General features: G+C 32.6%; 2 protein-coding genes across 2 annotated transcripts in view; one reads left to right on the top strand and one right to left on the bottom strand.

The window, feature by feature from the left end:
• The window catches only part of LOC143190373 (tachykinin-like peptides receptor 86C), a 209,139-nt gene that overhangs the window by 136,002 nt on the left and 55,639 nt on the right, over positions 1–17,498 (bottom strand). Inside the window, exon 5 of the mRNA XM_076394618.1 lies at positions 137–214. Coding sequence (XP_076250733.1) covers positions 137–214 — 78 coding nt within the window. The remainder of the gene's footprint in view (positions 1–136; positions 215–17,498) is intronic.
• LOC143190372 (uncharacterized) lies at positions 1,892–5,831 on the top strand. The gene is made up of 4 exons (XM_076394617.1): positions 1,892–2,018; positions 2,303–2,573; positions 2,631–2,798; positions 2,901–5,831. The coding sequence occupies exons 1-4, from the start codon at positions 1,962–1,964 to the stop codon at positions 3,764–3,766; spliced, it is 1,362 nt and encodes a 453-aa protein (XP_076250732.1). The 5' UTR covers positions 1,892–1,961; the 3' UTR covers positions 3,767–5,831.

Raw genomic sequence — 17,498 nt, 5'->3', positions numbered from 1 at the left:
TGAAAGTATTAAATTAGGCTTATATAATTATATCTTAAAGTGATACATTGAAGTGGAGGTATTAATTTTTGCAGTTGCCTAATTGTCATTAATTTTTTTTTCGTTCGGCAAAAACAAAAGTTTAAACATCACTTACCAAAGGTCGTACTTAGAGCCGACCATCTTCTTGTCCGGCCAGATCATGATACAACCAACCCTTTCAATTCCACGGTGTCTGAAACAATCACAAGATAATTCGATAAGTGTCATCACATTTTCAATGATTATTTGATTAAATTTCGTATTAAGAATAATGCTGACGCGTATTGCACTATATAGTATTATCATAAGTTAATTTGTTGATAAGATGGGTATGTAAAATATTAGTTATATTTTTATTTTAGTATTTAATATATTTAGAGCCTCATTATTAGTGGCTTAAAACCTATAGTCTATTCAAAGTTTTTTTAGTAATGCGTCATGGATATTTGTGACGTCGAAACATTGCAATGTTGCCGCATCAACTCTGAGTTTTAGTTCAGTTTGGCTCTGACATACAAGAAAATTCTAATCTAAATAAAATAATTGAACAAAAATGTTATCAAATCTAATGTATTTTAACACTACAGTATATCTGAAAAATTACAGTTGATTATACAGCCAGAATAATATATAGCTAAGGGTTGAAACACTATTACATTAAAGAATTAATTTTTTGTCAGACGTATGCAAAGTTATTCAAAATATTAGTTATTATTACTACAGATTAAAAACCGACAACGGTTATTTTAGCACCTTGATTATTATGATAAATTTTAAATCGCTCCGTAATATATATCATTTCGTTTGAAAATGCCGAAAGCAATTGATAGTCACGGTCACAAATTGATTGCGGCTTTAATAAAATATTTCGAAAAGAAACGAGATAATGGAGGCCCCCTTTTGCCTATAATATAATATCGATATAAACATCTTATATATAAAAATGAATCGCAAAATATGTTCCTAAGCGCATAACTCAACAACGCCTGGACCAATTTGGCCAAATCTTTTTTTAAAATGTTCGTTGAAGTTCAGGGATGGTTTTTACGGCGAGAAAAATTAGAATTATTGCTGGAAAAACCCTAAAAATAGCCCTTTTTGTTTGAATTTGTTTCGTGTATCAGTTGACAATTCATCTGTCATCTGTCAAAAGTCATCTGTAACAGACAACTTTTTTTTTTTAAATTTGATATGACTTGAACTCAAATCCTTTTAATCCGTACGAATTGTTTTATTTATTTAAAATTTTTTATTTGTTTAAAATTTAATTCAAATTTTAAATAAATAAAACAATTCGTACGGCTTAAAAGGATTTGAGTTCAAGTCATATCAAATTTAAAAAAAAAAGTTGTCTGTTACAGATGACTTTTGACAGATGACAGATGAATTGTCAAGTGATACACGAAACAAATTCGTATATCGTGTTTTGTGCAGAGTGTTTAGTTAGTTAGTGTTTGTTTAGTTCGTGATTAGTGAAGAAATAATTTATATTTGATATGCCTCCTATAAGACGAAGCAATTTAGGTAGAAGAACCAGAAATGCTATAAACCAAGCTAATTACCGATCTAATCGTACTGCACAAGAACGTGACGACGGAAATGAACGTGAAAGAATTCGGATATCACAAACGCGTGAAGCGCGAGCGCGACATTCAACTAATAATCGCGCAAGTTTGAATCCAGCTGCTTTCAGTTACGATGTGTCAATTGACTACAGTAACTACCAATGTGTTGTTATTGGTTCTATGAACTTGGTTTGCTCACACTGTAAGGCATTAAAATACAAAAACGAAGCCAATGGATTGTGTTGCGCAAATGGTAAAGTGAAATTGATACCATTGGATCTACCACCAGAACCATTGTACTCATTGGTTTCAGGAATAGGAACAGATTCTATACACTTTTTGACACATATTCAACAATATAACAATTGCTTTCAAATGACTTCATTTGGGGCAACAAATGCAGTTCGGGAAAATTTTATGCCAACTTTCAAGGTATGTATTATAGCAGTTACTCATAATTATTTTAGCGAACAAAATTTTCTGTCACCAAAGTTAAGATGTGTTACTAATCTTCAATTTCTTAATAATTACGAAATATATCACTTAGTCATCATATTATATGGTGATTCAGTTTCAGTGACACTTTTATTATATTTTATATTTGATAGATATTAGTTAAAACTAAATATATACTTTTTAAGATCAAATATTATTTAAGTTTGATCATTGACAATCCATTAATTTATACCACACCATAATATTTTTTTTATTTACAGATACAAGGGCAAATATATCACAGAGCAGGTTCACTGTTACCAGTGTCAGATAGCGACAACAAATTCCTGCAAATTTATTTTATGGGCAATTCACCACAAGAAATTGATCTGCGTTGTGCACATAACAATTTAGTAAAAAGGTCTATTGTAGAACAATTACAAACTTTATTTCATCAACACAATCAATTGATTATATTGTTTAAAACTGCCCTGGATCTGATGCCATCCGATAATCACAAAATTGTAATCAGAGCTGATAAAACACCTGCAGGTCAACATATAAGACGTTTTAATGCACCAACTATTGATGAAGTTGCTATCGTTGTAGTTGGAGAAAACTTGGAATCCCGTGATATTGTTTTACATCGTCGGAATTTTCAATTACAACCTATAAAGGAAACACACCGCTCATATGATGCACTGCAATATCCCATTATATTTTGGCAAGGTGAAGATGGCTACGATTTATCAATAAAAATGATAAATCCCATTACAGGTAACTAAAATATTAGTTTAGCTATGGCGATAATATCTCAGTCACTATATTATGTATTTTAATTTTATATTTGAATGTTATTAAAACAAAATCTGTTTACAGGTTCTGAAACCAACAAAAAAGTCAGTTCAATGAACTATTATTCATACCGCCTAATGATTCGGGAAAATGCAGATAATCACATATTGAAATGTCGGCGATTATATCACAAATATGTTGATGACATGTATGTTAAAATTGAAACGGAGAGATTAACATTCATCAGGTTGAATCAAACCAAACTCCGATCTGAAGAGTATATTCACCTTCGAGATGCGATTAATACTGATGGAAATGCACAGAATGTCGGTCGGATGACTATTCTTCCAGCAACATACATCGGAAGCCCTCGGCATATGCACGAATATGCTCAAGATGCCATGTCGTATGTTCGTCATTATGGTACAGCAGATTTGTTCATCACATTTACATGCAATCCGCAATGGATAGAAATTAAGCAGGAGTTATTACCTGGGAAATCATCCATTGATCGTCATGATATTACAGCCAGAGTCTTTAGACAAAAGTTGAAATCTTTAATGAATTTCATCGTAAAACATAATGTGTTTGGTGAGACACGCTGCTGGATGTATTCTGTGGAGTGGCAGAAACGAGGATTGCCACATGCACACATTTTGATTTGGTTGGTTGAAAAGATAAGGCCAAATGAAGTTGATGCAGTGATATCAGCTGAAATCCCTAATGTACAAGTAGATCCTGGATTGCATGAGGTAGTTATCAAAAACATGATACATGGTCCCTGTGGAACTCTTAATCAAAATTCACCGTGTATGATGGATGGTAAATGTTCAAAACGATATCCACGGACATTAATATCGGAAACAATTACTGGTAATGACGGTTATCCATTGTATCGTCGCAGATCGACAGCAGACAATGGAAAATCAACAATTGTCAAATTAAATTAACAAGATATTGAAATAGATAATCGTTGGATTGTTCCATATTCACCCATTTTATCAAAGACATTCAAAGCACACATCAACGTTGAATCTTGCCATTCAGTGAAATCGATTAAATACATTTGCAAATATGTAACCAAAGGGAGTGATATGGCTGTGATTGGAATTGGTGCAGGGAATTCTAATGATGAAGTTACCCAATACCAAATGGGCCGCTATGTCAGTAGTAATGAAGCAGTTTGGCGAATATTTTCTTTTCCTATTCACCCGAGAGACACCCTTCTGTTGTTCACTTAGCTGTGCATTTAGAAAATGGACAAAGAGTGTATTTTACAGCACAGAACGCAGTACAAAGAGCTGCTCAGCCACCATCTACTACATTAACCAGTTTTTTTGAGACATGCCAAAACGATGATTTCGCACAAACATTGCTATATTCTGAAATGCCAAAATATTATACCTGGAATCAATCCTCAAGGAGATTTATACGACGGAAACAAGGAAAACCAGTTCCAGGGTATACAGATGTATATTCCACCGATGCGATTGGCCGGATTTATTCAGTACATCCAAGCAATGATGAATGTTTTTATTTACGACTGCTATTAGTCAATGTACGTGGCCCAACATCATTCCAACAGTTACGAACTATTGATGGTGAATTGTGTGGATCCTACAGAGAAGCCTGTCAACGTTTGCAATTGCTTGAAAATGACGCTCATTGGGATCAAACTCTCAATGATGCTGTAATATCATCACACACTCATCAAATACGAACATTGTTTTCTATAATCATATCTACATGCTTCCCATCAAACCCAATTGATTTGTGGATGAAGTACAAAGATTATATGTGTGATGATATTTTGTATCAAATACGGAATAGAATGGGAAATCCAAATATACAAATCAGTGAAGAAATTTACAATGAAGTATTGATTTCAATTGAGGACATGTGCTTGATAATGTCAAACAAACTATTAATTCAATTAGGCCTGACCGCGCCCAATCGTCCAATGCATGACGCTTTTAACCAAGAGTTGCATCGAGAAAGACTGTATGATCTCAACGCTTTGAAAGAATAAATTCAAACAAATCTTCCACTGTTAAATGAACAACAGAAGTATGTATTTGAAACTCTTATGAAAGTAACAAATGATGAAACTGGAGGGATTTATTTCTTAGATGCACCTGGTGGTACAGGAAAAACTTTTTTATTTCATTAATATTAGCAACAATTCGCTCACAAAATAAAATTGCACTTGCACTCGCTTCGTCGGGAATCGCAGCAACTTTGCTTGAACGTGGTCGAACAGCCCATTCAGCACTAAAATTGCCATTAAATATGCAAAGCAATGAAACTCCAACCTGCAACGTTTCGAAGAACTCTGCAATGGCAAAGGTTTTGCAGCAATGTAAATTGATTGTTTGGGATGAATGCACGATGGCACATAAAAAATATTTGGAGGCTTTAGACAGAACCTTAAAAGATCTACGTAGCAATAATAACCGATTTGGTGGTGCAATGATTTTATTAGCAGGAGATTTTCGTCAAACATTGCCAGTGATTCCACGATCAACGCCAGCTGATGAACTCAATGCATGTCTAAAGTCCTCCAATTTGTGGAAACATGTTAAAGTACTTCATTTAAGCAAGAATATGCGTGTCGAGTTGCAAAATGACCAATCTGGAAACATATTCTCTAAACAACTCATTGACATTGGTAATGGCAAATTTCCTATAGACATGTTGACGGCTTGCTTTTGCTATGACTATAAACAAGTCCCAGGGGCAATCATTAAGTGTTTGTGGTATTAATCTAGAAAACCCATGTTTCTCACATGGTCAATTGTATGTTGCCTGTTCCCGTATTGGAAAACCATCAGATTTGTTTATCTATGCGCCAGGTAATCAAACAAAAAACATCGTATACCACAAAGCAATATAATGATAATAATAATAATAATTATGATTCACATGATTAACAATAAAGCGATTACTTACTTTTCAATCCTTATATATGTTTTATTTAATTATTTTTTATTCACAACGCCCTATCACCAGGGTGATGGTTCTGTTCAGGAGAATTTTTTAAAATACGTAGGCACAAAAACTGCCACATTACAAATCTTTTTGACAGGACGAAGTCTGTCGGGTCAGCTAGTAATTTAATAAAATTATTTCAGAGAAAATTGTCTGACTGGAAAGTATATATAAAAGAGTTAGGGACATGCAGCGTTTTAAGGGATATAAGGTATCCTTTCATACACTCTTACGGGGCATAGGGTTTAAATGGTGTAAAGATAACCCTCGGAGAGGTTTAATGGAACTTCCAGACATTGCCTTAAAAATATTTCAATTTTTAAATGCATAAAATAAGACTAAGGGAGATAAACAATTTGAATTTGTGTATCTTGATAAAACTTGAATATTTAAAAATGGTTCATTGTGGCACTCTTGACAAGACAGTAACAAAAAAAGTGTAAAGACAAGAAAAATTGACAGAAAAAGGTAAAAGTTACAAAAGCATTCGATTAGGCTTTGTTGGTATATTTATTAATAATTAATTGCAGATATATTGCTGGTCGAGAAGGATATTCCATCAAAAACTGTTAGGATGTGTGGAAGGAAGCATTGTTAACCATAACACCTTCGGATTGGATGAACTTGATAAGACATACAGAGGAAGGAAGCAATTGATAAATGGTGGAATCGTGAACATGTTTTAGACAGATCAGAAATTAACAGTTTAGTGATTGAATTGGACAGTGAGTCGGAAAGTGAAAATGACTGAAGGAAACTTTCACTATATGTGGTGATGCTGTGCAATGCTGAGACGGATTGATGATAGTGGAAACAACTAAATGTATGCAAATATTTAATTGAATATAACTGTAGAAAATGGTATCGTAGGGCGTGAAAGATTTGTGTACACAGATATGATTGTAATTGTTCAAAGTTAAACATGAGCATTAGGTTAGAACGTATGAGGAGAGAATGAATACCAACTGTATTGTAGATTTGGTAAATACATTAGACAGAATTATGTGATTAATTTTATGAAGAATGTTGTACACAGATAGCAGCATAAGAAACAAAATATACAGTGAGAGTACCAAGATGACTTGACAAGTAAACACACCATCGAAAGAAACATAAACTAAACGTAAAAAGGTAAATATGCTCTCGAATTAAAGTAAAATACGTTTCTGAGATATACAATTGTTTATTAGGTGGATTCGGCCTCTAGGGGGATACCACTACATAAAACAGGCACCTAGAAACTCTACCTCATGAGTGGTATGAAAAGAGTCCAATGTAAACAAAACAAATATAACCTACAAATTATTATAGCTGTGTTATTTCGTCCTTCGATAATATATGTATTAGATGTACTATAATGTTAAAATAAATTATATTTGATAACATTTTTGTTCAATTATTTTATTTAGATTAGAATTTTCTTGTATGTCAAAGCCAAACTGAACTAAAACTCAGAGTTGATGCGGCAACATTGCAATGTTTCACAAATAATCCATGACGCATTACTAAAAAACCTTTAATAGACTATATATTTTTATTAGTATTTGTTGAAATACAGAATATGAAAGTAGGCAATTGAAATATTCTTGGCAATATTTAATATAATTATATTGGTAATTAATATCCTTAGATGTCAATTCGTTAAAAGATATTACACATTTTAATTTGAGGGAAGCCATTCAGTTAATGCAACTCGAGTTTAACGATGTGTCCTTACAGATAGATTTTCACAATTACCGGAAACAATTAGGGATGCTCAAGCAATTGTAGGGGTTATTACTAACTAATTGTTTTCTTAGATTGCTTATTAAATAACGGTACAATTATAATGATAATTTATTGAAGCCCTTATACTTAATAATTATTATTTTGATTAAACAATAATTGGCCTAAACTTATGATAGAGAAATCCTTGTTACGCCTAATATTTGTGAAAATAGAGAAAATAAATGGAAATATATAACGGTCCGGAAAAGAAATTTCGGTTTTACTTATGTTTTTCAAGACGAATTTATTCATGAGGGAATGAATATGAATGAATGAATTTAACATGAACACTAATCCTTGTGAAAAACTGCTTCGTTTTGATCCATGATCTTTTGCCCTTTTTTATATGAATAATAAAATAGTATAATAAAAACTATATTTCTGTAACTGTAGAATATCTGAGATTTCTATAACATTCTATTCTTCACAACTCTTTCAACGTGTGGCCGAGTGTTTTTATAGCAAGATGATGACTTTGCGTTTGTTCCTCGCAATTATAACAACACTTTAAATAATTTGTTGAACTGACGTCGGTACACATCTAAAGTAATGGTTTAATTTGATTTTAATAGCTCGTAATTTACCAAATAGCTGGCACCAAATGGAGTTTGTCGATGTTTAGGGAAATTTGAAATTTTACGGGTGATAGAAACCCTGGGTTATGACTGGGATTGCCATATTTCAGTGGCCTACCGCGAATGGTTGTAAGGTGCCAAGGGAGAACTTTACACTGATCACATTCGTGAAGCTTTTCACGAATGGAGTGCCTGATTCCACATGGGTGTTCACATTGAGTAGCACACGGACTTTTTTGAACTGCAGCACCCGGGATTGTGCAAGTTGTCTCCTCAGATACGTCTTGGACCACACCTGTGCTTCATAAAGGCAGACTGATCGAACTAATATTTTATACAAGGTCGCTTTCTGTGGGACTGGGAGTTTGCTTTTTCTACAGAGTAGTGGAAATAGAATAGTACACACACCATTAACTTTGCAGATGGCGTGCTGAGTTTTGGGATGGCCACTGGAATCTGCTCTGGAGGTATGAAAATTAAATCGTCGTGTCAAACTTGGTCGAAAGCTTTGGAGACGTCTAAAAAGGCTGCCCCAACCTTGCAACCTTTACAAAGAGTCTGGTGGATGGTGGCTGCGACGCGAGCAGCTTGATGAATGTTTAGAACGGAAACCAAATTGTTCATCAGGAATTATGTGTGGATCCAGATAAGAAATACTCCCCTGAGCTAACCTATGACTATGCACTTAGGTCTGTTTTAGTAGGTTCTTTTTCCATGGGCATTCACAATACGATGCATAAAGCTCTGACAAGCAGCCTCGCCAGTTAAAAAAATATTTCACAGATACTTTTCAGATCACACTCCAAGCTGGTTGCCAATTTCTCTCCTTTTATATATGTTAAACAGCTGTATATAATTGCCTGGAAACAGGTGATTTATCAACTGATAACAGCAATATGAAAGTTTTTTCAGAGTACAGCTAGGTTTCCATCTAATAATTCTTACAAATCATTGCCTTTAAAATTCTTTGGTCGTTATTGGGTATTTTTCATTGATATCAAAATCACCATTTTTAAATCTTTGAATCTGAAACCGAGAGTTGTGTATTACTAATGGAGTAGCCTAATCATACATTTTTTAGTGTTGATGCGTTTAGGTAGCAGACTTCTTCAAACCAGAGAACACAAGTAAATAATGTCGATAATACAATTTTTAGTGTTGCATGATTATCGTCTGTCTTAAAGATGTCGGAGAGATAAGTGAGTAAAATTGTCAATTATGTTTGTAAAACTTTAATAGTTATTTCCCAAAATACCGCTTTTATAATATCTGCCTTTTTATAGCTTTATGGCCGTATTTTGGCCTCTCTAGCATATTGTCGGCCAGTATATTTGAGATATGGAAAAACCTTTATAATTGACCATGGGCTAGAAGAGAAGGTGATTGGCAAATGCAGTATACTTTGGGAGTAGTCATGACATAATGCCACCTTCAATAACCGAGGTGTTCTAATGTGCTTCTAAGTTCATTAAACTGACAATTCGCGAGAAGCCTAGATAGAAAGAGCACATGAAAGATCGCATTGGTTCGTTTAAATTGCAGCTAGTACAAATAAATTAAGTAGTGTTAAGTGTTTCATTAACTCGCAAGAAAGCCTAGCTGAAATCGTGAGCTGTGAGCAACCAGGGCGCAGAGTGAATTAGCAACAATAAATAAAAGCACTCCGACGACAGTTAGCTATGAGAACTATCGAAGAAGATTAAAGGAAATCAAAACCAATGGAATTTAATAGTTAAGTTAAGTTGTTTAACAGCCGTTAAAATAAGGGCATTTTCATCAATTGATATCGCTGATCAAAATACATGCAAGCGCCTAATATAGTAATAGTTCTATAGCGATACCGGTACAAAAAATATTTCAAAGCGAATTTCGGAACTGAAGGAATTATGTTATTATTCTGTTATTAATTAGCTTTATAAAAGCAAAAAAATAATGTTTTATAGTAGTTAATAAGTACTATAAAACACTAACTATATAGTAAATAAATATGTTGTCGAATAAAATAAGAGAGTGTCCATAATTCCATTAAGGGAGCTATAAAGCTTCAAAACAGATAGACAATAGTATTTCCTAAGTTTCCTTTTTCACATAACAGAGAGTTAAACAAACTTTTTTGTTACTCTAATAATGGCAGTACGATGGAACCATGTCGATCTTTTTTTTTACTAAGCTTATTTTGTGAAGAATAGACTGTTATCAAGTGTACGTATCGCCCACAAAATTTACTTTTAGCATTGACTAAACTATAGGATTTGAATTATGAGCTAAATTATTCTTTTCTATTTCCAGCTTGTTTTTTTTATCAAAGTCGGCAAAGATAAAATCTGAACCAGGCCTTTTCGCAAACTTTCCGGAAAAACACTTTCGCAGATGAAGAAATAAAATTAAAGCTGAAATAAAATAAATGGTAAAAGCAGATATATGTCAGAAATAAATAGTTTCTATTTTCGGTTTAACCAGTAAGACTTTTAAAGTTCGGCAATTAATTCTAATTATAGCATCTGCGAAAATAACAAAGGTTTAATCAGCTAAATCTATGAACATTTTATATATATAAGAACACTTTTGATACTTTTTTCTACAGATTTTTTATTGGCCGAATGTTAATTATTCAATACGTTGAGAAACTTCTATACTAACTTCTCCTAGGTGTGTATTGGATTTCAATAATACACAGCCGTAAATTAATTCAAATGAAACTTAAAAGAAATAGGCCTTAAAATATAAATATAAAATACACTCCTGATAGTATTTATTTATCAATAAGGTGGATCAAGAAAAGCAAATGGTGGCCATTTGCTTTTAAGACAGTTGCAATTATTCACGGAGTATATTCGTAAAATAGCTTCTAAAATATTGCTGTCCCATTCTTGTACTTATACGTACCCAAACAACCGCCAATAGTTTTAGCAATATTTGAATGGAATTTTATTCCTCAGTCTCTGGTGTAAAACTCCCCATAATGGTTAAATTATGTTGAGGTCTTGTGATTGTGCTAACCAGGAAAGATATTTTATAATATTCTGATCTTGGAATATGGTCGTGATGGGGAGCAATATGCTAGTAATAGTAAGAACGTCATCATTAAGGATATCGAGATACTTATTCGCAGTAATCTGGTTAGTGATGTAAATGAGAGGACCAGTTTAATACCACGATCTACCTAAATATCATAACGAAACCTCTCCCGTGCTTGTCCGGATCGTAGGTTTCTTTAGGAGATCTTCGTATGGAGACGCTTATGTGTATATACTCGGCCGGGTTCTTCCGCATCAAGTGTTCAAGGTTCAGGTGTTCAGGTTTCACTTTTCACTTCAATAAGGTTTTCACAAACGCAGCCCTTACATGAATATTAGCTTTGTGGAGCTCCCACCGTACTATTTTAATTGAAACAATATTACTCAAGGGAGTGTTTTGGCTATTGGTCTAAAATTATTTTTATCTTATTATTGAAAACAGGTAATGCATTTTTTAAAACATAATATTAGGTGTGCAGTCAATAATTTATAGGATTCAGCTCACCATAAATAATTAAAAACAAAAATGGTAGATTTATTTAAATTGGTATCTTCTGTATATTAATCGGCTTAGCGAAAAGTTTGCCTCCCGTATTGAAAAAAATGGGCGCAACTGGAGGTGTGAAATTTGGCATGGTTAAAGCTTACATAGAGGAAGAATTTTTTAGGCCTAAAATGTTTGTGTATATGCGCTAGAAATAAGTAAATTCCAATAAAATAGAATATGCACAAATCAAGTAACCAGAAATTTCAGTCAAATCGGTGACACAATATATATAAACAAATATTTTAGGCTCTATTAATTAATAATTGGTTATTAACAGCTAAGAAAAAATTGTCTTGGTTAAGAACTGATTAATATGATTCTAGAGACATAGTGTATAATTGTACTAGCGCTAATCCTAAGATTAAGACTTCTCTGTAAATCTTAGTTGTATTATCTTTTTGTTCTTTTGAGGTTTCATTAGTAAATACATTTCTTATCAATGCACTAAGCAAATATTGCCAATAATTAAAACGTTGATATGTGCATTAAGAGTTAAAATGAATATTGCAAAGAACATTAAGAATAATAAAAATGTATATTAATGTGTTATTTGTCGGTCAACCATAAGTTACGTATTTTCTTTATGCTTTAACAGGCAGGATGCCTTTTGCTGGAGCATATGAAAAAATATAAATAAATACATGTAGTTAGTGGTTATGGAATTTCAAAAGCGGTAATTTGGCATCAGTGATAAGGATCGTCAAGTGTGTTCACTAAAGTTTGAAGACATTGAAGGCATTGTTGGACATGACTGATAGCAAATTGAAGGAGAGCTTACTGAAACGTTTGGGTGACTAAACGAGTGATTTACAACTATCTGCACAAATTAAGATTGGTTCAGAAATAAGGATTGAGTTCCGTATGATTTCAAGCTTAGGTATGTCTGATGCAATTTCCAAAACCGGGGATGAACAGGAGAAAAGTTCCGAATTTATATAATAAAATCCTCAATACTTTTTATATTTTTTTATAATTTTTACATTAGCCGTTTTGTGTCTTACTGTATTTTTAATCATTTTAAACAAATAAATAAACCAACACCATTTTTTTACTTTGTGTTAATATATAATACTTTTTTTATGTCTTTAAATAAGCATATTATATGTATCTAAGCTTGTTTTTGGTACTTGACGTTATTTTATCATTGATACTTAACATATTGTTATAATGACTGTACAATAAAGTCCCATTTTTATTCACCAATTTGTGTACATTTTTTTGGCAACTGCGAAGTAATATCGTTTCCGAATTTTATTGTTATCGTTTTATTATCTTTAAAATAGGCATGACATCACATCTCCACCGCTTTTTTATGATAATTTTTTGTATCGTCAAGAGAGGAGGAGACTTAAAAAGATTTCAGTATAGCTTCATTGGTCCTATATACAAACGAAAAAAAGAAATGTGGAAGAAGATCGATGCCTAAAGGAATCGTAAAAATATTATTTTTCAAAGGTGAAAATGGCGACGTTTTATAGTAAAAAAAAGAAAGATCGAAAATCGAACATATCAAATGATTTAGCTCTGGAATATATCAGTTCTAAGGAGTGATTTATAAAATACATAACTTTATCCCATAATTAAAAAAAAAATACATAAGTTATATCACTTAAAAGGCCTAATAATGCTAAAATGTTATGTCTGAACAAATACTAGCGATTACAAAGCGTTCGAAATTCAACCACGATTCAAATTAATCGTGTTCCTGGCAAAAATGATATGTTATGCTACTAAAACTTGTTTTGACAATATTTTCAACATAAGGTCGACATAAACTTAATACAGAAATAGTCTCTGTCGTTGAATAAAGCCATATAATAACACGGATAATGTAAATAAGAGATCAGGTTGCAAACCCGTATGAAAATGAAGGTCAAGAGTAACCCAATGAACGTCTACGTTGAGCTAATAGACTGAGACAACAAGAGGTATGTCAACGAGTCACCTTCACACACAACAGTTGATCAACAGAGCGTGCAAGAACGTCCCGCAATTTACATGTACGTCACCTAACCATCTTACGTTCGAATATAACACTGAAATAATATACTCTTCATATGCGCAAGTAGTGATCGGCACTATGGAGAAAAAGTGCATACATTGTAATGCATTTGAGTACAAAGGTTGATCGGCTGATCTTTACTGTGCATCTGAAAATGTCCCACTTAAACATGCCCCCAGAACCATTGAAAACACTATTAGTTGGAGCCACATTTTAATCGAAATTATTTTTGCGTATAATTTGTAAATTAAAATCTTGTTTCCATATGACATCATTTGGAGCAACAAAAATCGTTCAGAATGACGACGGTTGTAATTTTGAGTAAACATTCAAGAATGTACACCTAGTCCTTTGTTTTCAATGCCTGATATCGATTCAAAAGTTTTGCAAATCCAGTTTATGGATGTGGAAGAGTAACAAATTAACACACGCTGTTTGTACAGCCAAATTGAACTGATGAAAACGAGATAAACTGTGGCAATTTAATTTAGTTTAAATGAACGCCTTTTACAAAAAATAGTAAATAAGAGAGTACAAACTACATTATTGTCATTAAACCAGATAAGCTATGGAAGCATGTAGGACGATACAATTTACAAACTCTTAATGAAGTTGCAATTGTTTTAGTTTTCTGATTTAAAACATTTGAATAGGGCTTCTATTGGGTCTGCTAGTTTTCCTTTATTATACGATTATATAGGTCTGGAAAACATTTCTAATAGATAAGTTTAATGTTGAATATCTTTAGTAATTCTTATTTAAATGAAGCACGTTTGAAAGGTCCAGTCCATAAGACATTTTGAATATAAAGGTAGTATTGTTGACTTTTTGAAATGGAGATTATAGGTCGTTCCCATAATATTTTGCGTTCGAACTGAAAAAAAGATGGAGGACAATCCCATCGCAAAACTTGGGATGTTTATGGCGATAAGTTGTTTAAGTAAACGCCGTGGTTAGAATTAGTTTGGTCATTGCCTTTCCACTCACTTCTATGTTAAATGGTGAACCTCGCCCTAGTAGGATAGTCGTTGAAATTCTGCACCGAGTTTCGAAATTCGTTCGAATCGAGTTATTATAGACGATGCTCATGTATGACAATGATGTGCATCGAATGAAGCATGATGGTTATTAATTGTCTGTTTGCCTCTTTTGTATATTAGATATCTGTCTTTAGCAAATAAATAATTTGAATATATTGAAGGAATATGTACAAATTTAACGTGATATTATAAATTTAGTTGCAACACATAAAATAAGATAAACGAAGTAAAAAAATACGAAACACTTCACCAAAAGCCATACAAGGCATAATAAGTCAACAACAAAACATGACAAGATAAAAATATAAGTTTTTATTGAAAATAATTTTTGTAGACAATAGCTTGGACTAAAATATTGTAAATTCGCAAAATCATTATTATCATAGAATATTTTACCTTCTTATATACCTCATAAGTGACTTGATATTTGTTTTCCTTGTATTCAATACCGCCCCTGTGTTTTAAGTCAATTGATTTCATCATTTCAACTAAGTGATCACAATAATCAGACAGATCGCCTGCCTTCGCTTGACGCATGCATATTAATTAGATTTTTTATTTCGAGCATTTGAAAATCATACAGTTTAAATAGAGTTTATATAATTAGTATTGTTGTTTATTTTCCCATACAGTTTAAACAATATTCTGTTCAATATTCGAAACTGATTCCTTAAATGTTATGGCGTTGTAGCTTACATTATCCAGAATTAAGTAATAAAATAATAAATAGTCTGTGATTTGTTAGCTTTTTATTATTTCACCTTATTCTTCGTTTCTAAGTCCATAACGTTATTTTTTAGATAGTTTTAGTTATTCAGAAAAATTGACGATGTCGCGTCGGTATCAATATGCGAATACCTTACCCTTCATTAAATTGATAACTACATTTTCATATTGTCTGCTACCCATTTCATTCAAATTAATGCATACATAAAGTTAACCTAAAAAATCCATTTTAACCGTGACACGTGATACATCCCTGAATTACAAACTATGAACGAACAGCCATGCCAGAAACTGGAGCGCAACATGCACAAAGCGCAAAAAATGAGTAGTAGTAAGTTTGGAATTTATATGAACGCCTTTATTGAAATAAAAATTGAATATTTTGTTCCCCAATACATTGTATATTATTTCTAACAACCTTCTTTATACATATTTGGGACTATAATCCACACGTTTGTTCTTTTAGAGGCCGTAAGACAAACTTTCGACAAAGAGAACATTAAATTAATCCTCTCTGTCTACCCAAAACAGAAGATTTACGGCAGTTTTGAAATGTTCTTTCTTTTACCGTTATTTGTTTCACAATATTTACTTAGAGTTTAATTAAATATGTCTGTTAGATAAGGTATTTAATTTTCATATATTTATATTAACAATTAAGAAAATAATATTCATTATTCTGGGGCATATACATTCTACTTTCCTTTAAATCCTCAATATTGTCGTCAACATAGTCCTGGATTGACAAAAAAAATGAGTTGAATGTAATCTATTATTCTACCCATATTTTATTAGATATGGTTACGAGGGTTGCTATTTATATTTAGTCTTAGAAACACTTAAGTGTTGTTAGGTTCCATCTGACATTTCCGAATTGGAAGTTGGACCTTTATAGCCATAATATTCTTCAGAACGTTTTGTCATTTGAATACAATGTATGTTGTTTTTCTTTTTCCATTTTCTTACGATGATTTTTTACGATTTTGGACGTGGAGTGTCAAGACAGGAGTACACAGATCACTTTTGGCGATAGCAAGCCCTATTGTTGGGCACTGTGGAACGCTGGTAAAATGAATTTAATCGTGGTATTAGTTTGCTCAGAAAAGATTCATGCTGTGCGAGAAATGATATTGCAAGATCGTTATATGACTTACCGTGAGAGTTATTTATACTCAAGCATTAGCATGACGAGCCAATTAAGATATTGCTTGAATATTTAGTTGTGAAGAATCTTTGTTTACGCTGGATTTCGGATAATTTGACAATATATTGATCATCAGGGAGAATACTTCAAAAACAATAGAAATATTTTCGATAATAAATTATGAACTTTTCAGTATTAGACTAAAAATATAAATAGCAACCCTTGTAACTAAATTAAGCAATAATTCATTGAAGCGATATATGCTGAATATGGCGAATGGGATATAACTTTCCAGGGAAGCATTTCTAACGCATCATTAATCGATTTCGCTATATTAAGCTAAGCTGCAACAGTATTCCGTGCTTATATTGGCGTTTGGTTATTAAAACAATCTTTCAGGTTTGAACTATGTTTCTGCATAATCTCATTTGCCATCTTCAGGTCTGCCTACTTTTACTTCTCGCTACACGAGCTAAAGAACACTTTTCTAGATAAAGAGTATGTTCAGCCCTGAAAGAAAGGGTGAATATTCGGGATTCGCCGTTCTGTAAATCTAGCAGTGCTGTACCGCAAAATGCCGGCAGAGTAATTTTAATCGGAAGACAAATCCTGACTTTTGTATTCGAAACGACATTAATACGAAAAGTGAGTGAGTAAAGATGTTATTAAATGATTCTATTTAATTTTAAGCAGTGTTGTTTAAGGTTTTGGTATCATTTGTGGTTATTCCCATATGACCATATAAAATTACATTTTACATTATTTTTAGGAACAACAAATTAATGTGGCCGTTTTATTGGAAGCTGTGAATTAGATAGATTAATAATATTAATATAGATTAACAAAATTCCAGAATAACATGAATCGTTTAGAACG

Source organism: Rhynchophorus ferrugineus, unplaced genomic scaffold, assembly GCF_030347505.1.
Source record: "Rhynchophorus ferrugineus isolate W39M unplaced genomic scaffold, kcgeb_rfMv2 rfM2, whole genome shotgun sequence".
Lineage (NCBI taxonomy): Eukaryota > Metazoa > Arthropoda > Insecta > Coleoptera > Curculionidae > Rhynchophorus > Rhynchophorus ferrugineus.
The sequence above is the reverse complement of the archived record's forward strand: the minus strand, read 5'-3'. Positions and strand labels throughout refer to the sequence as shown.

Bases quoted from the DNA above. Each gene is read 5' to 3' on its own strand.
- LOC143190372 (XM_076394617.1), top strand. From the start codon at position 1,962: ATGACTTCATTTGGGGCAACAAATGCAGTTCGGGAAAATTTTATGCCA. The intron at 2,019-2,302 runs GTATGTATTATA...TTTTATTTACAG, and splicing joins ATTTTATGCCAACTTTCAAG to ATACAAGGGCAAATATATCA. The intron at 2,799-2,900 runs GTAACTAAAATA...ATCTGTTTACAG, and splicing joins AATGATAAATCCCATTACAG to GTTCTGAAACCAACAAAAAA.